Below are 25,398 nucleotides of genomic sequence, written 5' to 3'. Positions count from 1 at the left end.
TACTAGAGTAAACTTGTTTTCATTCAGGTCTACATTCATTCTCCTTTGTTAACTGATGCAGACAGTACTTTCAGGTTCTTGCAGAAGGTCTCAGGAGGAGCACAGCATCCTCAGTACACGCAACCAGTCCAACGTTCAACATGCACAGATGTCGTTTCTGAATGTTATGCATAAATGTAGGCTGACCTATACAACTAGACACTAAAAAACATCCATGAGCACAATAGCCTTGATGAGAACAGGGAAAATATCAAGCCAGAACAAGTGAACCTTTCATCCACTGTAAATTAGCAGTGGGAAAAAAAAAAAAAAACAGTAACAAAAGAGGTATGCCAGCTAACTTGTGCTACTGGTGGAGACTGAATTAGAGATCCACATTCCTGAGACACACCCTGAGGTTACCGACAACACAGTGTCAACAGTGATTTACACAGGACTCCTGGCTCTAGGATGTTAAAAAGAACCACGCTCTGAGGATGGGAGCATGCACTGCTAGCTGAACAACACGTCTATGTGAACGGATGGCCAAGGCAGAGAAAAGGGGAAAGAAAAAAAAAAAAAAAAAGACATATAGATGAAGGAAGTAACCATTGCAAAGAGTCAGTATTAACAATGAATAAGCAAGGAGTTAAGCAGATGGACCAGGGTAGAAAATGCCAGCAGACAAGAATGCTGGTGAGTTCTGGTTTTGGTTTTTGGCTTGAAAATAAAGTTTGGAACAAAATATTACCATTGTATTTGATAGGTTTTGATGATGCTTTGACAACAGTAAAACATAGAACTTATTTTTGTTCCCTTCTCTAAACATTTAAAATAAGGATCTGCCTTGTAGGGAGAGTTTACTACCCACATATTTTCTGAACATTGTGTAAAGAACAGTTCACCCAAAAGACGTCTCACCTGACCTGGCCAGACATTAATGGTATTTTAAACTTTAAATAATCCATTGGGACGAAGACTGTTCATGTTCCAGTGAAGTTTGAACACAAAAATGTCCTGCTTGCTGGCTTCGTGAATAGCACTGTTTCACTTGAACTGTATCTCAGAAAGGCTTATTCAGCTTGTGGACATAAACGAAGCTGAAATCCATGCTCTCTTCACAGTAGGGCACAGTATAAATACAGAGTATCTTGCACCCTTCCTTTAAAGGTCATTTGGAAAGGTGTTGCTATGTGAAGCACAGATGCCTGTGTGACAAAATCACAACTTCTAGACAAAGAAAACTTGTTACTCAGATCCTCAACAGGATTATTAAGGATTTTATGCTGTGCCAGAAAGAAGTGAGAAAATCAGAAGGAATCTGTCTACTGCTTCATTTCAAGATGAGCAAGCTGCATTTACTTAATCCCACCTTTCTTTCCACTGCTGGTGTTAAACCCATGAAATCTGTGAAACCACTACAAAATAACCTGCATGTTCAAATTAAGTGCTGCTATTAAGATGCAAGTGCTACTGGTTAAGATACACTATACGAAGAATGCTGCAGGAAGTCCTCACAGGACTGCATGAAAGCCCTGCTCATGGAAATGCTGGATATGTACAGTAACACAGCACAAAAAGTGGTGAAACTTTTTTCAACAGCTCTGCAAGTCCAAGGGAGGAAGAACAAATACATACCATATCTCCCGAGCAACAGTGAAAACCTCTTTTATCCACAAGGGCCTTGCATTTCCCATGCAGCCCTCAGGGCTTCTCTGCACACCTTCAACCCCATACATCAGATGAATCTGACTTCTGCAGTACAGCTAAATCCACCCCATCTCCAATGCTGCTGCTGCACTGCTGAAAAGTCCAGAAGCAAAGCAGGTATAGCTTTCCCAGGCTGAAGCTCTGCCACTGCCACGTGATCCAACGCTAGGAACAAATTGTCCCTAGTCCCATATCACAGTAGGCAACGTTCGACATGCTGCTGAGATGTCAGACATGCCCCTTGAGAGCATCGCCGCTGCCCTGCAACATTCAGACCTTCCTCCCTATTTAAGATCTGTCACAGAAGGCAATTTCTCCTTCAGCTTAGTAGGCTAATGAGGCAATGTAGGAAACCTGAAAATAACAAGTAGCATGCAGCCTCCAGACACTCCTATACTGAAACAAGGCAGGACAAGCTTCTTTAAGGTAAGATAACTTCACAAAACCACCTAATCAGATTGCCTTCTTAGGTTGCTAATAAAATAACAACTGACTTTCCAGGCTCAGCAAATGCTAGAGGGTGTTAGGAAAAGCAGACTGCACGCACTTTGCTCACTAGTTTAAAAAGAAAACAAATCAAGTACACACGCTTGTCCGTGGCCCACTGCCCACACGTACTGTCTCCATTAAGCACGATAACAGAACCTTTGTGGTTACTTTTCTGCTACTCTGTTCAGTCTGATGGCAGGTTAGCTTTCAGTCTAATGTTTTTTTCTGTAGACTTAGCCAACGTTTTCCTAAAATCTTCTTTTTCCACAATGCTGCATGGTTCAAAGAGCAGGTTTTCACAAGTTCCCTTCATGCTTAGGATTGCTGCTGAAAAAAGGTTAATGCAAACTGAAAATCCTTGTGACATTACGGACCTTTTAATTGGTTACTAGACCTGCTTTGGGGTACATACTAATAGGGCAGAAGCATTATGCGTGCTCATTCTCTCTCTCGCTGACAAATTGCCAGAGGAAAGAAAATATCTCTGTATTCTTGAAACTAGTATTTAATCCATTTCAAAATTTGAAACTCAGGAAATATAAATCAAGGACTAGCTAGAAAATAAAAGAAACAGTAGTCTAATTATTCTAAAGCTCTTCAGAACTGGAAATAACACATCTATAAAATGCAACAAGGTGTTTTACCATAGCGCTGAGAGTCTCCTCCCAATCTGGCCTCTCTCGGGGATGGATGCTCCTCTGAAGCTCTGGCACAAAGTCATCTTCTTCTGTATGTACAGAGGACTTCATCATTCTGGGAAAAAAGGACAGACAGGTTTGGCACTCAGTGACAACCTCTAGGTAACCTTACGTACAGCTCTGTCATGGTGCTGAGCTAATTGGCTCACGTGACAATATGAATGACTCCATAACCAGAAATCTTGCAGACTTCTAAGTTTCTTTTTCTTCCTCATTACACAGGCAGGATAAGAGCATAAACTGGTGGAAAAATCTGCACTTCCCAAGCAACCACATAATTTTGTTTCATCGCTGCTCAATTTGCCAGTCTTAAAACACAGGAAAATAAGGAGGAGTAATTTTCTGTACATTTCCACAAACTGCCTGTACTGCCCAGGCAAGCAACATTAACCTTACCAAGAGAGCATTTATACACATTTGATCCTCGGTTGTTCCTGTATTATTTTGCCCAAAAACAGAGACAGCAGCTTTCATATCTTAGCCTCAATTCATGTCCCAAGGCCTGAGCCATCAGCTCTCGTAGCTCTTACTGATCCTATCTGTGAGTGCTTGCAACTGCCCCAGCTCTGCAGGGATAAGCTCAAGTCAGTCTCATTCTATCCAGGTAAGCATGTCTTCAGGTAAGGAGCTGTCTTTCAAATACCCCATGAAGTATATTTTAAGCCTGCACAGAGATCAGAGGCTCAAAATTAAAAGCAAAGAAACTATTCATAAAAGCTTCTCAGCCTATCCTTATGACAGCCTTGCTGTTGCAACAAGAGTGCCATTAAATATTGCACCTGCAGGCCATATAAATGTGCCTTTGCAGGGATTGCGTTGCAGGCCAGAAGTACCAAAAGCCTGTTCAAAGCCTAGCCTTATGCACTCTGGTTTCGTTAAAATACAAGATGCACACAGACCTTTTCTTTTATTAATAGTTTGTCATGTATTTAGAATAACCATTTCAACAAACAACACTGCATATATATTGATAAAAAAGGCTGCTGGTTTAGCTAAATATTAACTATGCTGATTTACGTATAATTTGACTAAAAAAAATACGGTGAAAGCCTTTTCAGAAATCTGCTTTGCCCTTTCCTGTTCTTTACAAAAAAAATTCAGATACAAGAGTAGAAATACTAAGCAGGATTCATGAGCTATTTCCCATCCTTTTGTTCTCAGTGCATCACAAGCCCTAATGCTTAACACAATAAAATTTAAAATGATAAAGATGTTATGGGAATATTTAATACCAAAAGAGTTCAACAGCTAACAATTTTGCCATGCAGATCAATTAAGCCGATACATCAACTACTCAAAAAACTTAAACATAATTCTGTCACAGGGGAAAGATAAACATGGTCAAATGTGTTTGAAATCAACAGGCTGACAAACAAAAACAGAATTCAAAAGTTGTATTTTAACAGCAAAGTCACTATGGCCCTGAAAAGGGCAAGCTACTTCTTGTTACCTTTAAAATATCCAATTGATATTTTATTTAAGCGCATAAAGCCCACAACGTACATGGGCTTGCTCCAGTGTCTTGTGCATCTTTACCAGACCAAGAAGGCATAAATCACATCACTACTATTTGACTGCAAATCATTTTTCTTGGTCAAAAGATGACCAAGAAAGGAAAATACAGAGAAATGGAAAATAAACCTGACAAACAATGAACCCTACAAATTTCAAATTTACATTAGAAAAAGGAACCGTGATATTTATTTTGCAATGAATGGCAAAAGCTAGTTCAGACTAGAGAACAACTGTCTTGCGCACCTAAGAAACATCTGCAATTTACTCGTGGTCTGCGTATTAAACCAGGGAAGTGATGGTTTCAGGCTAGCACTGGATTAAGCACAGCATCAAACAAAGAAAAACGTTAAAATACCTGCTCTCCAACCCACATCACATGGTAGTTTTCCGACTCCAAGCCTGACTTCCCCTCCATCATGACCAACATCTCAGCCACCCCAAAGCTGCTGCACCAATGTAGAGGAGACAGTTAGCCGAACCACACATTTAAAACATAGGTGGAAATCTGTGCATCAGTCTGTGAATCTTATGTTCTCTCCCTTTCAGAAATGGCCTGTGAGCAATTCCCCTCCAAAGCTGCCTAGCTAACCAGCCTAAACAAGAAGTCATAACCACAGCCACCAGAAGTGGAGCCAGGGAAGATGCCAGAAAAGACAGCTGCTGAAACACAGGCCTCCGATCAAGATCTGAAGTCCTGAAACTCCTATATGCTGTTTGCAGCTATAGCATAAGTAATTGGGCCAAAGAATTTAAGTCTACTTTGTGCTCTGCATAAGGGTTAAGAATGAAGTAATTAACACTCATAATGATAGGATGGCTGAGTTACAAAGTCATATCCCGTATAATTTTATACCTAGCTTCATGATCACATTCCTGTTCTAATAAAAAACACATCCCAGAAAATATGGGCCTCAAAACCAAAAGTCCTAATGCCTCAGGGTAATGCTGCTAAATGGTTTCATGCCATTCACGCTGTAAACATCACCATTAAGAAGGCGGCCCTTCCTAATGAGGCAAGACAAAATATGCCTAAATAGTGAAAGCAGTATATATCTGAGGAAAACCTGCATGAAAAAGACATGATTTATAACACAGAAGTGCAATGCCAGCTAAGATGAGAGAATCACACCTTAGCAATATACATGTTTAAAGAATTTGTTATTTAGGAATCTGAAAATTCGGTGCTCACAGAGCAGCAGCTCTTTCATCTGTCCTTCACTGCAGTCACATGAAGACTCAAAAGATTTGACACGTTTCTCATAGCGCCAGCTTCACCACATGAGAAATTTACTACTTATTTTAACCTGCCTGTTGCAAAGAAAAGGTTTGAAAACCAGAGCTCGAATCTCAAAAAAAAAAAAAAAAAAAAAAAAAACCAGATAAACCTAAAACTCAATATTTTTTAAGTCAACCTCATGATTTTGAAAAGGCCCCAGTAAAGCTTTGCTCAGGATTTCTAAATGCTTGGGTTCGGCAATATGGCAACTGTATAAAAAGAATCTAAACTAATCATCCCACAACAGTTTTAGTTTAACACAGTCAGATAGCATGATGGGATGAAAGGAAGAGAAGAGTAAGATCAAGATCCACCTTTCTACATCACTTTTAAAGCAAATAGCTTATCAAACGCATGCTATCTCAGATTACAGATTTGCAAATAACGAGACTGAACTTACATCTTTATGATCACTTTGGATTACAAAAGCATTTACTAGACAACTCCTCAGGGTTACAGCAGTTCCTCTCGGGTTTCTCATCAGAAAGCTGGTTTCCTAAGAGAATTTTCCACCCAAGAAAATGCTATTTTCTTTTGACAAGCACGTTTTTTGAATGTCTAAAACATCTCCAGTAGCACGGGGCTGCCCAAGGACAGAAACAAAATACAGCTGGTTCGGCGCATTCTACTCAAGAACTTCACTGATTGCCTTCAAACTTCCTTAAATGACAACTTGACCTTCATAACTGACAAGATTTTCAGAAATTACTGAAGATGGAAGAAACCAATTTAGATATACAAATGCACAGGATTCAAGAGGAATTTTTACCTAAGAGTTCTTTTTTTTTTTTTTTTTTTTTTTCCCCCAAGCATGGTATTCCTCCTACAACTATACAGTAACATTCACAAGACTTGACTGTGGTGTCTCCACAACTACTGCCCTTCATTCACAGAGAAACAGTCAGAAAAATCTAGAGCCTGAATGAGCCAAATGAATCACCAATACAAGATCCCAAATTCAGGATCTCCAAGCTGTAAGGAACTCGCTCACCCTTTCATTACTGCGCATAGCTAATAAACAGTCGCAGAAGCATTGAAGTGACCTTTGACACGAAAGGTATGTTATCAAAAGGATGGCTGATTGCCTTCAGCAACAATTTATCCTGGGATAGTTTCAGGTGGATAGAGGGAAATGTTCAGATGGAATGACACTCACTTCCTATCCTATGTCAAGGACGAGCAGGAATTCCAGGCCTCCATTTTAATAACTGAAACATAATCCTGAGAGGCCACTTAGGTTCAATGTAAGGCACGCACTACTTTATAGAAGGTTTATCACGCAGAAGCCACAAACCAGGAGAGGGCGAAAATCTGTAATCGAGACTATAAAATACATGAACGTAAGCTTGATACATATTACACACACTATATGCTTAATCGTGGTACACTAAGTTGCTGGGAATTCAGACCATGATGTCAAAAGGAGAACGTGTCCTACACATGACTTTATTCCTTTAGGGTAAAGCATAACTCACTCTTGCAGCAGAAACGGACATTTCTTTAGGATAATAAAAAAATAAACGAGTGTCCAAATGCTTACCAATTTCTCTCTACACACAAAGCATCTCTCCTGGAATTTCCTTTTAACTAACAAACATGCAATAATTTAAAAACAAATAGAAATACGTTGCCAAAATAAAACATTTTCCTGTGCCTTACGCCCCCTGGCACTAGTGTAAGAGAAAGTGAAGCGAGATGAAGACTTAAACTACTTCAGCTACTCTTGGGAAGGTACTTCAATACTACGGTTGGCCGTGCAGTAAGAGGCAGCACAGAAAACATTCTGTTTTAAATAATCTTGGAAATTAGGCTCAGGTATCTGGATCTCTACTTTCATAGTGTCTCAGACAAACATGGATGTCCTAGAACCCAGTCCTTCTTGCTAGGGTCTGATCTATTCACTTACATTATTTGTAAACTTACTGTGCATATAAAACTCCATGATAAAACTCTTCCCAAACCCTTCGCGCTGAGATTCTGAAATGCATTCTTATTATTCTTCCTATTGAAGGTGTTCCGGACTTTCACTGGAAATAAGAAAAGCTCTACCTGTACCATTGTATAATTGAAACAACCAATTCAGTAGGCATTTGCTAGACTCGTTTAACAGAATACTCTAGTACTGACAGATATTAAATACCTAGGCACAGTACCACAAAATACTGGAAATGATACTTAAGGTTTTCTCCCTAATAGCATTATAAACATTTGATAACATTCTGTGAGCCCTTATTAATCCTTAATAGTAGCTATTTAATTCCATGCCATCTGAGAAAAAGAGCAAGGAAGGCAGAAGATGCTAAGGCAGAAGATGCTAAGTAGTCCCTTATATTCTCAAGCCTATCGGCTTTTTTCCTCACAGACCCTAATCTGGATGAAAGAAAATAAACTTTGTGAAATATTGGCAGGAGGCGACCAGGAAAGGAAGAAGAAAGGAAAGAAACACAGCTACTCAAGATACTCCTTTTGTTAAAGCTATTTCAAGAGATGCAGGAACTCCACGTTCTCAGGGATGTCACGGAGAATGAAACCATAGCTCGGGATCTCAAGAAAAGCTACTACAGATAGACTGAAAGGACTGGCATCTATCTGCAACAACATTTCTAGGCATTATTTCTTCACGAATCAGCTGGACTTCTGGACTTTCTATAGGAACTTGGCCACTAATTTCCAAAGATGCAGAACTATATTTCGCTGAGAGTCCCATTATAACCCTCAAAATAAGAAACCAAAGAATATGCAACTGGGAAACAGCCCTGTTGCGGTTGCAGTCACTGCAAAGAACATCAAAGAAAATGTCCTCTGGGCATGAAAAACCATAGAGCCATACAGCTGGGGCAAGGAAGTTTCTAGCAGTCAGACATTATGATCTTTCCTAGCCCCAAGGATGGGCAAGATGGGTTTGGAATATATATCTAAAATATATATGCACATTTATAAATATTTTTAGATATATATATTTGACATTATTTCAATTTATAGAACAAATAAATAGCACAACATACCTGCATCTAACTCATCACACACGACAAGCTGTCAAGAAACAAGACTAATTATCTCGCTTCTGCCATGAATCCCTTTTCACAGGAGGGGAAAAAACAGGAGTCCCTCTAGTGTTTGTATAAAACACTGACATAGACATTTTGCAAACATTAAAAGCCAAACAAATAAAAGAACCAGCTCTGTTCTGTAAGGCCTATGGTTTGGCCCTTTCAGGGGAGTTATAAATGATTGAAAATTAACTATAAAATTTAGTATTAGCCATAACAACAGAAATACAATTTTATTTAAATGTCACTCCTCCAACTGTTTAGGAGCTCTGAATGCCCTTCAAATGAAATCTGATACCATTATATTAATGAAAGTTCTGTCCGTATAGAGGCCATTAAGCAATCTCTCTTCAGATGAATGAATCCTCCTTCATTGTAAATTGAGAATCAAATGTACTGGAACAAATGTTTACAGGACATTTCACAAAAGACACAGCCTGCGTTCACACCCATTCCTTAAACTTCTCTAGTAGGTCAAGTTTATGAGTTTCAAGTCAGAGCTTGCATATTCGTATAAACATTTTTACCAAGGAAACAACTAATGCCCTTTTTAAAGTTCTCAAATCTAATTCATTTATCTCATCAATTACAGCATTTCCGTGTCTGCTGATGAGTATTTAAAATATTTCAGTTATAGAGCCCCTTACTGTCTTCCTGACTGGGTTCCCCAGCTGTCCTGCATTACTGAGCCTTTAAGTCCTACCTCCACACACTGTTCAAGGAGTGTACTAAAATGCCCATGTGACAAGGCAGGAAGCACCTAGAACAGATAAGGCAGGCCAGATGCTTTAAAAAAAATCAGAAAATTAATATTCAGACTGATGTCCATAAACTTTACAGTTAGTGTATGCATATAATACTGTAAAATTAAATACAGCTTCTAGTAGAAAATAACTTTTCCTAGATCAGGTCCTACATCCACAAATACCAAGCGTTTCCACATAGTTGTTTGCACAAGAGATTAGGAATCATACAAACTGGTTTTGTGGAAAAAGCCCCTTAATTTAAAGGAAGAGGAAACAAGGCAGATACTTTTAAAACTGGGGGGTTCCTAACTGAAGTTTTGTACTCCTTATTGAGTTTCTTTGATACATACCATGTTCTATCTCCGGACCACAGTGGTTTAAGTAAGACAGTTATCATGGACTTTGGTGTCATCTGAACGCTGATGACACGCAGATTAATAGCTCTCCTCTAGGAGAGCATGACGGTGTTGACAAATTACTTTCAGAGGTGCTTGATGGTTCAAAAGCCATGTGCTAGCATGGAAGCATTAAGCGTTATGAATGCCAGACTCCTCACATCAGACAGTTAATTGTCTGCTTGACAGATATTCATTTTGGGCTGGCTATATATTTTTCAAAGTAAATATCAGTCCTGATCTTTAGGTTTGCTCCCCCCAAGGGACCATGAGGCATTTCAAGCTTCCCTTCTGCCTCCCCCTCAAATGAATTTTCTTTCTGACCTCAATTTAGGAGGTGAGAGCTGATGATAACTGATTTATTAGTGTATTTATTATTCATACAGCACTGTTGCTGTGCCTGCATCTTTCTCAACCTATGGAAAAGCATAGCTCTGCCCTACGGAATTTATGATTCAAGAGGATTTAGAACTCCACAGATAGTGATGTTTCCTGAGATACAAACTCTACCCAAGAAGCCAAATTTAAATAAGGTCTTCGCCGTCACAAATCTATTCTGAAAACCAACGTGCTTCCAAAAACTGATAAAACTTGGTATTGATGCTGCTCAAATATGTCTGCACAGAAGGCCAAAATGACATAATCTTGACATAATCTTTATCAGGGCACTAAAAACGTAGCATGGAACAAACGTTGCATTGCTTGCAGGGAACTGTACATCCACTTGGCTCAGTTTCCTCGCTCCTAGCAACCACGTATGTCTTTAATAAGCACTTCTCAGTTTGACAGTGTTAACAGATCCGGCTCAAGAAAGAGGAGAACAGTGGACCCAGCAGATTGAAATACAAGTACGTGATGCAATGCTGCAAGCTTAAGAGCCAGTAGCGTTATGCAGTGCTTCTGCACCTCCACAAGAATTAGCAGTACATTTTGTAAACAAATGAGATTTGCCTTTACTTTAGGCTTCAGGACTTCACTACAGGTAAGCCATGCTGCAGAAACCTCAAGCTAATGCTGAGCATGTTAACCCTTCAAGGCATAGCATAACAGCCTGATTGCAGCACCTCTGTCTCCCCCAGTGCAAATAAGAGTTTTCAGGCTACAAACCCATGCCTCTCAATCACCAGCATGGAAAGATATCCCAACAGTGAATCAATAAAGAGGTACCTGAAAACTCTGCTTTAGAGGGCTTAAAAAAAAAAAAAAAAGATCAAGATGAGGAGTCACAATTCTACAATTAGAAATATATTTAAAAAGGTTATGTTAACGTAGAGTACGTTAAAGCAGAATTATTAAGAGGACTCTTCATATGATATTGATTGCTCCTTATCACCATGAGGGAAGCTAGAAAAGCTAGGAAACAAGAACTGAGAGTCCTGACCCAACGTGTATAAACAACCGGGGAGGAAGTTGGAATAAAGTGAAAAATGCTGATGTGTCTTTATTTCTGACATCAAACTTATCCTACAAGAATAGCTATGCATTAGCTATTAGCTATGCATTTGGAAATAAAAGCAAAAGAAAGAGGCAAAAAAAAAAAAAAAAAACAATCCACACACCTCCCCTACTCACAACTCAATTCCCAATTTTCCAAATAAACTCTGTGTCCAGAAAACTCAAACTAATACAGTGGAAAGGAAGAAAATAGTCATGCAATATGGAAAGCAGAGATAGCCCAAGAGCCCCAGGAAAAATGAAACGAGAGATGGGAATTAAAGGCTGACAGTGCTGACCTGAAAGAGGATTTAATTTCCCATGTTTTAAATCAGCACTGTCAACACTTTATTGATTACATTATGTCCATTTGTATTATATAAAATAAAATTTCTGAAGTCTGTCTCAAGGATTGCACAAAGTGAAGGTGGAAAAGACCTCCAATGTCAGCTTAAAACACATCTCATAAATAAACAAATGGTAAATGGATTGCATTTAATCCTCAACCACAAAACGAAAACCTGGCATAACAAAATGGTTTATTGTGATTGATTGCATACTCTACAAAGTGGAAAGCTATAATTGCTACTCTTGACAGAAGCTCATACAGTTGGAAAGGCAAAATCCAATTGTTTAGGAAGGCAATGGTAAGAAAAAGTAATAGAATAACATTATGTTACAATGAAAGAATATTAAAAAGCCCACATTATCATTAAAATATTAGTGAATACAAATCAAACTAAGTTTCTGCAAATTGTTCTATGCTGTAGCTCCACTTGTTCAAATAAGGATGCACCTATTGACTAGTTTTGCGTGTTTAGATCAGTAGTTTTCAACTTGTGCTCTGCGCACCTGTTAAGGTCTGAAAGCTATTACTGCGAGCCCTCAAAAGTTGAACAAGAAAAATGTGCTCACTCATGCTATGCAGCAATTCAGGAAAATGTGGACCTTTCAAGGAATGTCCCCAGGAAAATTTGTAAATGTGCCCAAACAGAGAAGGCTGGAAATCACCAAGTTATGGGAATACAAGTCTTAGCAGGATCATCACTATTACATACACAGGAGAATTCAATTTCATAGGACGTCATGATTTTTTTTTTCAAAAACGAATGATGTACGTCACAGCTACAGGCTGTGATTACAAAATTTTTAACTTCTCCTACTTGTAAATTCCAAATTCAGACTGGAAAACCACACCTATACTCACAAATGCAACAGTAAGTTGGAGATCACCAATGTACTATGATAGAGTTCAAGGAATGGCATGACCCCTAATACTAAGGACTGGTATTCAACTCCTTGTCTAGAAGACAGTTTACAAGGTCACAAAACAAAATTTCAAGCATGTTTTTAGTTTGGGGGTTTCTGTTCCTATAAAAAAAATTTTTTAAAAATCACTTTCTCACTTCTTGTGGATCACCAGCTGTTAAATTAGATACTCAGCAGTCTGCCAGAAGAGAAATCTTTCTCTCTTTTTTCTTTGCATTAACCTTTCATTTAGGACTATGTAACGTTAGAAACAATGGATTTTTAAAACAAAAGGTAGAAAGTTTTAAATAAAAGTCTTTTTAAAAATCAGCAGCAGCATCTGATTAATTTTTAAAAGTGATACAGGGGACATGTCAGTTCTACTGTTAATATAACTACAGCAGTGAGGAGAGAAGGCCAGCAGTACTGCAGAGATTAATTAACATATTGTTTCCTTGCCTTATTTTAACTCTCTGGACGTGCTTTTAATACCGGCTCTGATACAGTCATCTGGTTAAACTATTTTTGCTCAAGAGTTTAACTGAATCTTCAGACTTCAAAATGTGTGTATTGTTTATTAATTTACATTTTTCCCCGGTTTACTCAACATTCCTGAAACAATACATGCATATACACACATACTTTACTTCACACTGCCCCTTCTGACCCTCAGTTGGAAAAAGCAAAGCCCCCACAGGCCCACATGTCCATAGTCTAGTGCTTGAGGGCACTGCGTATGTTCTCATTCATACATGCTTGGGCTGGCCATCAAGGTGACCTACTTAGCTTAGCCAGCCAGGATGCCAGCAGGACCTGAACACCGCTGCTCAAGTTGCAAGTACTTCCAAGCTATCAAATAGCTAGCCACCAAAGGGATGCTTTTCATGCCCATCAAGGGGTAAGGAGGGATGCTGGGAGAGGAGAAGCCAACAACTAGCATACTATAAAACCAAATCCGTTATTTGTTATTTTTCTCTAAACAAAATATGGTTCTGTAGGCACATTGCAAGATCAACCCCAGAACACCTTATGTAAATCATCTCCAAGACTGAAAGCAAAAATGAACAGAGGCTCAACAGACCCATCTTCTTTTCATTGTGTTCGTCCGCCATAATTTTGGCAGCTTTGTTTACTGTTTCCCGTCTCATCCGGCTGTGTTTTACGTCTCAACTCAGTAGCGCCCATCTCTTCAACAAAGTACATCAATAAAGTAGGGATTGGAACATGTACCTAAAAGCTGTGCTGAACTGGGCTTTAATAATGTGCATTCAGTTTTTGCATAACTGGAATTTCTTTAGATAATTTATAAAAACAGTAAGTTCTTGGAATATTCAGCTTTTAAATGCTTTAAGCTATGCTCTTAGTTATTAAAAAGTTTTATAAAAATAATCACACAATCTTCACGCTTTTGCATATATATATTACTGAACAAACCTGCTCATTTATTTGGCAACACCTAAAAGACATTGCTTTGGTAGGTGCTTAGTATTTTCTTTCAAAAGAACACAGCCAATAAAAAAAACTCAAGAATAGGTTTCTCTCATCACTTTTGCCCAGTATAAGAAAAGGACTTAGGAAATCATTGCACAATCAGACACACTGAGCTCTGGCTTGACTTTTTTTTGCTTGGTTCAGGAACAAATACAAATGTATTAAAGAAAATTGCCTCTAGGGAAAGAGAGTGCTAACCACTCATTTATGATTAATAAATCACCAACAGCCGCTCTAAAGTTTCAGCACAGACAAGAGATGGGAAAGGACAGCTGCTCATGCCCTTCCTGTTCCACTGCAAAGTCCAAACATTGCCAACACTACTCCAGTGTGCCAGTGGCAGCAGGGTTCATTCCCTGTGTTCTCGCACCCTCCTGGCTAGGTCTGGAGGATCTAGCTCCAACCCTGGTACAACAGAGCTCAGATTGCTCCTACTGGCCTTCCTCATCCAAAGGACAGCAAGATGGGTACCATCTCAAAAAGCTCTTTAGTCAAAATCTGGCACTAAAATTCCCTGTACTTCCTTGGCAATCCCCCCGCCTCATCTTTTTTTCTTTTTGTTAAGATTATACTTTATCCTGGGCAAGGCCTTCATCTCATGTCTTCCTCAGTGCCCAGCAAAAGCAGCACAGCAAAATTACATCCCCAAATTTCGAAGTATTACCTGAATCTAGATCCAAGGGCACTCATTTGTGCTGATCTCTCTTTTGTCTGTATTTCAGTGGTAATGCAAAGCCAGGGTAAGTTTAATCTTCCCTAATACAAGCAACCTCTGGAAAAAAAAATGCTTTTAGCACATGGAATAATTAAGTGCGATCAACTAATCAGTCACAGTTAGCCTTCTGTGCTGTTAAGTGACAAAACTGTTCATAACACGAAACAACATTTACACTTGTCCAGTCAGCTACTTGCTTAGCAGGGAAATCCTTCCTCTACCTAAGCATTTGTATGGAGTCAATCACCTACCTTGAGCTACCTTTTCTACTTTAGCCAACCGACTGCAAAAAATGATTGTGTTTATATGGTTGGCACAACACGGTCATGCCCCAATCCGTCAAATAAGTCAGGGGAAAAAAACATGTAAAGCAGACTTGCTAGTGAATACTCACTAGGGGATGAATGGTTGCAACTCCAGACACTGGAGCCTAATTGGCAGAAAAAAGCTAGGAAAGATCAGCACTAGAAATAACTAAAGAACAGGTCCTGGCATTCTGATGGTTTAAATGGCCAGTGGCCTTAGCTTCATGTGTATGACAGTACTTCCACCTATTCTGCTATCGTAGGTGGCCTGGGCCACCCATCTGCAACTCTCACTTCTGATGCACAGGATAAGGAAATGCGGGTGGCAGCAGTGCAATAAGTGTAGTGGTGACAAGCGGAAGCTGTACCTGAGAGCTGGATGCAGACCAGAAGACATAGGAGCTATAGGGGTCAAAACGTCTCACTGTGGTTCAGAGTACGTTTTCCACTCCAAGCTTGTGCAGAACCAAGGCCAGCACTACAGACAGTCCCGGTGTTGATGCAGTCTTTGCGAATGGACAAAAATTCAACTTGCCCTTTAGGAATGATTTGCAATTGCTAAATATCTTTTCCAGAGATAAATAATTTAAAAAAAAAAAACCACAGAAAAGAGTCCATTGATCTCCCTTGTCTTGCGTTCTCAAGGATACAGCTGCAACCACTACTATCCAATCATTCTACCTTCAACACCCACACATGCAGTTTTGGTACAAAAGCATTTGAGCTGGCACACATCTGCTGTGAATGGAAACCCTGCTGCTAGGTTTCCTGCTGCCACGGAGATGAATAGCAATAGAACGATTAGCCAGTGCTTCAAGTCTAATTTAGGTTTGTTTTTTTTTTTTTTTTTTTTTTGAGGAGAGACTGAGAGGTGGTACTCATAAAACAAAAACATTAACTCTAAAGGCTACTCACAGGAACACAAAGCTGAAACACCATGTGCAATCTGTATCATAAAGATTTCTGATCATCAGTTCTATTGTTGTAGTGCCTACTGACCCCCGATTACGCCAAGTGCTGCACTTGAGTAAGCCAGGAGGCTGTAAAATGTCAAGGCAAGGACTATCTACATCAAAGCACACCAGAGGTGAGCAAAGGGAATCTCTCCGTTTTCCAAAACCCACAGTAGCCCACACAGCTCAAGTAACTTGTCCAATATTTCAGAGGAAGATGGGCTACAATAGCAAGTAATTTCAGTTTAGCAGTTCCTAACTACAAAGACCAGTCACAGAGGCACAGCTTTAATCCAAAGGCTCCTAAGTACAAAACGCTTTACCAGGTCCTGGAAGGGGGAAAAAAAAAAAAAAAAAAATCAGAACACAGAGAGAAAAATACCCTCCCCTGTAGACCAGAGGATCACATACTCTCTACCCTCATGCACCTGCCAGTCTTTGCCACATAATATTCTAGCTTCACGAAGGACAAAACAAGAGCTTCCTCTACCTCAGTCCTGCTTACAGGCAAGTAATTAGGGCACTCTCTCAGGGAATTAACTGCACAAGCTCAGGACAGTGTTGAAGTCTGCTGTTTCCCAATCTGGGGCTGTAACCACTAAGGTTTTATGCAACATCTCTTCCTCTCCTTCCTCCCCATTATTTTCTGAATTTTGTTCAAAAAAAATAAAAAGGAGAGAGAGAGAGTATCAGAAAGACTTAGCAGGACCGCTAAAGCTGTAAGTACTGGGCTGCAGATACCTATATTATCAAAGTGCCTATCCAACACAGCTTCAAGTGAGCACTTTTAACCAACAATGATGTTTCCAAAACAGCCTCAGCAATCAAACCTCTCTGCTACTACCCAAAGGAGAAGCTCCCCATCTCTTCACAGCTTTTTGTTGCCCTATCTTCCCTGTGCCAGCAAAAGTGCTTGCCTGTCTACAGACACTGCTCTGGAGAAGCCCTCTTTCAGCCACAGCAGCATTTTAGTTCTCCTTCACTGGGATGCAGTTTCACAAAGAGGGGACGAGCAAGGTCTTAACATACCCCTCTCAAACCCCTTCTTCTGACTTTGACTACACCTTCTGTGCTGTGAAGCCTCATGTGTGCTTTTGCAGGTACCATCCTGACGCACATGTGTCTCTCCACACTCAGTGGATAGAATCTGGCCATTTATCTTGGCTTTACAAATGCTGGAGCTGAAGGGTCGAGGTTGTAAGGGCGCTGCAATGCTTCACCACACAACATCACCCCAAGCCCTTTGTGACTACCAGAGCTCAGGAAAAAAACCTGTTTTGTTGGTTGTTATTGTTTTTATTTAACTGCAAAAAAAAAAGCCTCTGAAACATATTCTTCGGAAAAAAAAGTCTCTGAAACACATTTTTGGAAAAGAAAAAAAAAAAAAGAAAAAAGGTCAAGCTTTCTGTTTATTTCTCATTTAAAAAACAAACTATGAGCAACAAAATATAAGCATTCCATAAACAACCTGTGACTAAAAACAAGGACATGTCAAACCATAATGTGAAAAAATATCAGCTAAGAATTTTCACCCTTTTAAAACAAGCAAAAAATAACTATACTGCTTCGCAATATTGCAGTTTTAGGTAACCTCTTTAAAGTCCCTGAAATACCAACAAAATCAGCAACCTAATTTTAAAGTGATGAGGAAGGGAGGGAGAAGAAAGAGAAAAAGGTAAACTGCATGTTCATAGACTATCCAAGACTGCAGAGAGATTCAAAGATGAACAATAAAAGGATTCTCCTTCTAAGCATTATAAAAGAGAGAAAATACGAAAGCTGTTCAATTGCCTAAGCAGATGCCAGCTGTGGAACGTAAGAAAAAGCAACAGCAAACAGGGTTTTCTGTCTCTTCAGCTACAAGATAATGCATCAGCACTCACAGCCTGCATCTGTGTAAGGAAAATTAATAATTTTTCAATGTTCACGTTATCATCGGAATAACAACTTACTGAGTGCATGACACATTCTGCCATTAGTAAATGCTCCACTCACCCCAGTCACAGAGAGATACCACAGGACCATCTGGAAGGGGTTCTGCTGCGCAGAAGTGCTTGAAACGTGTGCAGAGTTATATTAAATGCAGGAGGAAAGAAGAAAGGTACGTGACAAACCGATTCAAGAATCCAGGAAACAAGCCACATAAATGACTGTTGAGTTGTGCAATGACTCAGCAGAGGGAAAAAAAGAAAAAAAACAGCAGCAGATAGGCCAGTCTTTTCCATAAGAAATGGTAATTATCACCAAAAAAAGGCAAAATAAATGAAGAGAAACAAGAAGAGTTCTGGGATTTTGCCTAGTCCCATAAGCTCTGCACATGAAGTTGTTTCTCGCTCTCTCCTAATCAGCCATTCTTTATTGCCTTTCTCAGCACACCTGAGCAAGCAGAGGAGCAGGAAACTGAGCTGGCTTTAACCCTTGGCTCACCGTGCCTCTGCCTAGACGCGCTGATAATGAGGGCGCTTTTCTTGGTGAACAACGTGATAGGAAGCCACAGCCGGGAAAGAAGTCAGATAAGCACACAGCAGAAAGAAAATACTAGCCCGGAGAACCTAGCACAAACTCAGAAAGGAACCGGACTGTGGCAAAACAGGAGACAGTAGCTCCTCCCCCTACCCCACCATGTTAAGCCAACGAACATGGTCAGGACAGACAGATGACATGATGTTCCTGCACCTCCTCTGTAGTTCTCCTGAGAAACTAGCATGAAATTCAAGCTGCCCTCCCACTTGCATAACTTTACAGCACAGCTTTCCCATGTCTGTTGAGGCCCAACAGCTCTTACACACCTCCTTGAAACGGTAAGATTGAATCTAGTCTGTTAAACATAGATCAAATAGTCCAGCTGAGCTGTGCAGAATTCACTGCTCCATTTGAACACGTTTTTGCACTCCTCTCCCTTTGCAAACCTATAAGTAAATGGCTTCTCAAGAACATTTAATCCTCCACCCTCCTGAGTTACCAGTGAAGCATTAGTATCCTTTTGATTTGGACTCTAACTGCATAAGAAACAGCAAGGCATGCAGGCAGTTGCCTAGCTTCACCAAAGTGATAAAGTTGAGTTAAATTTAAGTGGATGCTTATATGCTTTGCAAGGCGTGGGTAGGGGGAAAAAAAAATATATCAGGTAACCCTAACTCCTCTCCATCACTCTTCACCCACAAAGCCTAACACTCAAAAAATTATCATGCCTTATTACTGCCTTCTCCTCCACTTTTAAAACCTCTCCGGGCATGACTCCACCAGTACAAACTCTGCACGGTCTCTCCGCCACTATTTTAATCAGCATATAATTAAAATTCGCTTTTACATGAGGTTAACAGAAGATTAGAGGATGCCAACACCTTATACAGATAAGGTCTGTTGCACAGGCAACTATCTTTACGATGGCAGGGAACTGTAAAGTTAGAGGGGAGGGAAGAAAAGGAATCAGCTAGGCAAATCTGAACAGGGCAGCTGAAGATATAACATGACAATACCTAAAACTATTTCCTAAATGCTTTTCTGTGCCATCACACCATCCTCAGCCTTTATGTTGACACAATGGCACTGTCCATTCCCACTGCTAACAACATTAAACGCTACTGTCCTGAGGTGAGGAAAGACAAGAATTTAGGGCTAGCAAATGAAAATACATGTATCTGTGGACCGTGGAAACACGTGTCAAAAACAGAAAGTCATACTGAGAAGAGTCACAGCATCTGTAACATTATACTTAGACCTGTGTCAACATTATCACTCCCAAATACCTTGACCAGAGTTCTCTTAAATCAAGCGGTTAGAATGAGAAGTTAATAAACAAGGACAACTGCTGAAAATTATCCTCAGTCACTAAATCTTTTAGCCTTTCAATCCTTTTTCAAAAGGCCAACAGAAGACCAACAGGAATAAAACAGATTTTCGCCCTGAAGTATTTTTTATACTCAGGCCATACAGCTCCTTTAAATTAAGTGAAAGCGTCCCTATAAAAAAGCTAAGTTGTGCTACTCTAGCTTTAAAAAACGGTGTAAACAATGCATAGGAACAATATACTCACCAGCTGAGCCAGGGAGGCCTGGAACAAAACCCAGGAGTACTGGCTGCTTTCCTTCATTCATAATAGCCGCCTCTTCATAAAATGTGACCGTGGACAACACACTCAACTCCATGCTGACAACCTGTTTGCCCACAGGCACAGAACTGGCACTAAAATACAGAAGCGCAGAATTTCTTCTTAGCAGGCATCCCCCATGCTACAAAGTGCAGTGGAGGAAGACAGAAAGAGACAACTAGTAGACTTCTGTCTTACAGGTAACACAGTACACAGCGCTTCAACTGTTTTTTCACTGTGACTAAAGTAATAACCCATTCCAATTCATACTGCATCACATCAGAAGCTGGATATTTCATTGTCAAACTTTAATTGTCCTGACTCATGCAGTCAGTAATAAAATGCCCTCATGGGAAAATAAATAAATAAATAAATAAAGCCTTAACCTATTTCATAAAGTACCTACTGTTGAAAGCACACTGATTATTTTAAAGATATTAAAAAGGATTTAAGGTGCAATATGTTAACTTAACAGGACAAATGATGAAGGGATTTATAGCTTTTTCAATTTGACAGAAAAAAACGCCTGGATCAGCTTTTGAAAACATTTGTCTCGAGCACCCAAGGGTAGTCTGGAAAATGAAAGCGTTTCTGTTATGTTGACACTTGTGGAGAAAGGCAGTATAATGAACTGACCAGGCTATATTAGCCTTCCTAAAGAAATGAGCTGTTGTTGAAACCGGTACACATTAATTTTAGCGGCCAGGAAAACAACAGTAAATGGTGTTCTGCAGGCTTGCCCCTCACTCATCAGCGTCAGGATGATTTCAGAACTGACACATGCAAAAGAGACTTTTTAGTGCATAATGAACAGCTCAGCAAAAAGGGAAGGCAGTGAGAGAATAGATTTTTAAAAAAGTAAGAAACACAGTGAACAAAGCAATTAAATTATAAAATACAACTTCCAGAGAACAGAGCGGACTGACAGCCAGCACTTCCAAAAGACTGCTGTTATGGAGAGCAGCCAAACAACAGAATCTCCCAGAAAGCTAGTTGTCCACCACTCGCTCCTCACACCACCTGCTCTTCACCGTAACGCTCTGATAAGAAGGTTCCTTCACTGGGTGAACTCTAGTTCAACAAAAAAAATAAAAAGACTGTAACCACTACATCTCATTATCAAAGAGAAAAAATACATTTGGTGGGAGAGATGGAGAGATGAAGAGTTTGAAATGAATTCGGCTTCTGCATCACGTTTTTAAGCAGGTCATGGACACAGATTTCCTATCACCAATTTTCTGTGCTTTAGAAATCTTTCCATCTGATCCGAGAGGCGTATCTCTTACTTGTTTCATGAGAAAGTTCACTCCCAAGCCAGCCTCCTTTCCCTGCTCTCCCACAGAACAAGGATGGTGGCGGTGTCCCGAAGGGGCTGACCCAGCTATCTTCCTCTCTCTCTCACCTCTGCTTTCGTCCCCAGCTCTGATGCTCACGGGCAGTTCACAGAGTATGACACTATTCCACGTGAAGACTCAAGCCAGAGCTCCTTGCTCCCTCTGTAGGTGTTTCCTTCTCAAAGACAAGTGAACGCTCTGAAATTCTTTTTTCAAACTTGGTTGGAATTTTTTTTTTTTTTAAATATTCTTTGTTTATTTGGAAAAGCGTTTGAGATAGCTAGGCAAGTTCTTCTTTATGTCAAACAGAACATAAAAGAAGAACCAGCTATTCTGTTATCTCAGAAAGGCATCAAATTAACCAGGTAATTAGCTAAAGATTTTTACATTTATTTTAAGATTTAGCAATGCATTTTGCAAGAACACTCAGCACTAATTTCCATCCGTTTCCTAAGGTCTTCACAGCTAATTTTAAAAGTCTTTCAAGCAAAATATAAATGATCTCTAAACTATACTAGTATCCTCTTCTAGTTTGTTATGCTTCATTTTTCATGCAGTAAATGAATAAGCAATACCATCCAGCACTGATGCTTCCCATTAAGTTTTGGAAAACCTACAGCAGAGTTGGTCAACCTTTAGGGCTACCAAGATGATTAGAGGGCTGGAGCATCTCTCCTAGGAAGGAAGGCTGCAAGAGCTGGGCCTGTTCAGCCTGGAGAAGAGAAGACTGAGAGGGGATCTCATCAAGGTGTACAAGCATCTGAAGGGGGAGTGTCAAGAGGATGAGGCCAGCCTCTTCTCCGTGGTGCCCAGCAACAGGACAAGAGGCAATGGGCAGAAACTGAACCACAGGAAGTTCCATCTGAACCTGAGAAAAAACTTCTTCCCTGTGAGGGTGACAGAGCACTGGCACAGGTTGCCCAGAGAGGTCGTGGAGTCTCCTTCGCTGGAGATGTTCAAAACCCGTCTGGATGTGATCCTGGGCAATATGCTCTAGGTGACCCTGCTTGAACAGGGAGGTTGGACTAGATGATCTCCAGAGGTCCCTTCCAACCTAAACGATTCTGTGATTCTGTGATTCTGTCAAAAATTACAACCTCATCTTTTCTTGGAAAGGCATTGATATCATCTTGTATTCCCATTATATAATCAAGGCTTTCAACATACTCTGCTTTTATTGTAAATGAAGCAGTAATTAAACATGTTCTCTAAAAATGACATAATTTTGTTTTCCCAGAGTGTGCAAACAAATGTAATACACCACTAGAAAAGACAAAGATTTCCTACCACAAAAAAGATGTTTCCAGCTGAAACCTTTGCATAGGCTACACAAACACTCTGACAACACTTCCCACTTCTTCAGTTGCCGCAAACAGCTAGCAGCAATCATTTATGCATAAAACAATATACTCCAAAATGGTGACAGCTAGAAAATGAGGAAACAACCCCTTTCTCAGATCCGATGTCTTATTTTCCACCAGCACACTGCCATATGCTTGCTACTGCAGACATACCTGGTAAGATTCAAATACTTTCTTTTAACCCACTCAAGATGTCTATGTAGGTAGTGAAACTTAACATTTTTATTAAGCTCTAAGGTTCATTATAGTAGCAGAAGATACTCCTTGATGTGCATGTTTTTCCTTTCCTGCTCTATTTAGGTTGTACATAGCATTAGAGAATATCAAACATAAATGGGTATTGCTGCTACTTTTAAGAGTGTTTTAGGAGGACTGGGAAGGGGGAATGTTTGGGCAGGTTTGGGGAAGGAGGCATATTAATGGAATCAGCAAAGTTAAATTTGTAGATCTTCCAGTGCTCTATATATTAAATTCAAGGACAACGTCCCATTGGTTATTGGCTTCCACTGAGTTACTAATAACTAATTTTCCAAAGATAGTTTTATCAAAATTTTTATGGAAGGTAAAAGCATCACTATCAGGAGAGGTCATATAACAAGCAACAAGAAGTACCGGTGGTATCCATTTCAGTATCTCCCCTGTTAAAATAGCACAGAAGAGGATCGAAGTTATTTCCAGAACCTGTATTTCTTGTTTGCTACCTGTGCTGCACACATGACTGTACTCCCTATAGATCAGCATTGCCATAATCTGATGAGTGATAAGAAAACATTTTTAAAACCCTAAACAAAGACAGTCCTCAGAGCACTCAACTGCCAGAAATCTCTGCTGACTCAGATTTCCTATGTACAACTTGGTAGCCAAAGAGTTTGGCACATCAGCTAAGAGTTCAGCAGCACTCTGCAAAAGCCCGTAACGTTAACTCGCAGTTATGCTAATGACTAACGTGGTGCACATCAATTACACTCACCCACTATTCCAGAGTTTTCAATGCGGTGACCCGGTTAGTACCTTTTTCCTCTCCTACACTTGGCGCTCTACCCTCGCTAGCGCAGTTAGCCATGTGAGAATCACAGGATTATTGCAACCTCTCACCTTTCATTAACAGGGCCTAAATAAATCTACTCTTCACAAAGTCACACCTGGTACATTAACCTGGCGTCCCCGACTGCACTACAGCTCTGTGTCAGTATTATTTAGTAACTAACTTGTTTTCTTCAACTTTTTCACTCATTTCAGAAAAATATGTACTGGAACACTATGTATCCTGGAGCTTTACTGCACGCTTGTTTCAACACATATTAATGTCTTGCACAGGTTCCAGTGTTTTTATGCAGGTAGGCCCAGACAATAGTATCTGTGAATATGTAATGTTTCTTGTCTCTCTGAGCTAAAAAGTCAAAGAACAACCAGCTTTTTCCTATTAAGTAACATCAGGATAAGTTGCTAGAGATGCCAGAGTTTTTGTCCACAAAACTCCATGTAATGCCACATAACGCATTTTATCTGTAACTGCACAAATAGTTTCTTCCAAGGAGTAGGAGTCTTAAGTTCTTTTGTATGAGTCTTTCGGTTCCTATACATCTTTGCTCCCTGGTAATACGTTTTCTTTAGCAGGCACCAAGAACACTTTTTGTACGTGCAAGTGAGAAAAAGGAAAAAAAAAAAAAAAAACCTTCTACTCTTTTATGAGCCACTGGGAATGTCACAAATTTCCCCTATGCAGAGGAACATCTTGATTCAAACAGAAGCCACGTACTTATTTAAAAGCCTGTGCGGGCATCAGCTGGTGTTAACAAACATATTTACATCTCAATGGGTGTTTGTTACCAATGTCATATCCCGTGTCAATACATTGTTAGCTGTAATCACATACGAAATCTCATTTACAAAGTCTACTGCATTAGTGAGACCAACACCTTGTCTTCCCCTGGTTGCTGTGGAGTCGGAGTTATGAAACACATACTCTGAGGTCAAAGGAATATTTCATGGTACTGCAAATGTGGCATACAAAAATAACGTTTAAAAACATTTATAACGCTGTCTTTTCCCTGGAGGTGAGAAAGAACAACTCTACAAAGCAGACAACCCTATCTGAGTGCCTCCTCTAGTACCTGAAACTCCACCATTACCCAGTGACAAGAAAAGATGAAGCTAGCTGCTTACCTTCTCCTGAATATATTTACACAGACCAGCACAGAGCCAGGAGACGCAGCCACAGTGCAATGCAATTCTATGTGAACCTGATGCAGGATCCCCTTCGTAGGGAACAAAAAAGCGTGTGCATATTTATACACACGCATACGCAGAAAAAACATCTTGCCCACAGTTCTTCCAGAACTGAGGAGAAATGGGAAAATATTGCTGTGGCAGAACAACCATTAGGAGCTTCCATGTCCTGCATAAACGTCCCTCGGACTGAACCTGACCTTGAAATACAGACACATCAGGATACAATATGCAAGACTCAGAGTAAGAATTTTTTGGCATTTCACTGCAAGTCTTTCAGCATTTCATATCTTCAAAGCCCAAGTTCATGGAGTCACACAACTAAGAAATACTCTCAGCCTTCACTATAATTATTAAATCATCTTGTGGAGGAAAGCTGA

At 39.9% G+C, this 25,398-nt stretch overlaps 1 protein-coding gene across 11 annotated transcripts in view; it reads right to left on the bottom strand.

The window, feature by feature from the left end:
- ARHGAP32 (Rho GTPase activating protein 32) overlaps nt 1–25,398 on the bottom strand; it is a 290,155-nt gene that overhangs the window by 171,412 nt on the left and 93,345 nt on the right. For 9 of the 11 annotated variants that reach the window (XM_068916543.1, XM_068916547.1, XM_068916538.1 and 6 more), the window contains one exon: nt 2,823–2,931. In XM_068916543.1, coding sequence (XP_068772644.1) covers nt 2,823–2,930 — 108 coding nt within the window. In that variant the 5' untranslated portion in view covers nt 2,931. Of the gene's footprint in view, nt 1–2,822; nt 2,932–17,999; nt 18,378–25,398 lie in introns of those variants that run through there. The other 2 variants (XM_068916548.1, XM_068916540.1) reach the window with 2 other exon arrangements.

The sequence above is a fragment of the Struthio camelus genome, chromosome 22, assembly GCF_040807025.1.
Source record: "Struthio camelus isolate bStrCam1 chromosome 22, bStrCam1.hap1, whole genome shotgun sequence".
Classification (NCBI taxonomy): Eukaryota; Metazoa; Chordata; class Aves; order Struthioniformes; family Struthionidae; genus Struthio; species Struthio camelus.
Note: the sequence above shows the minus strand (reverse complement) of the source record. Positions and strands in the feature narration are given on the sequence as shown.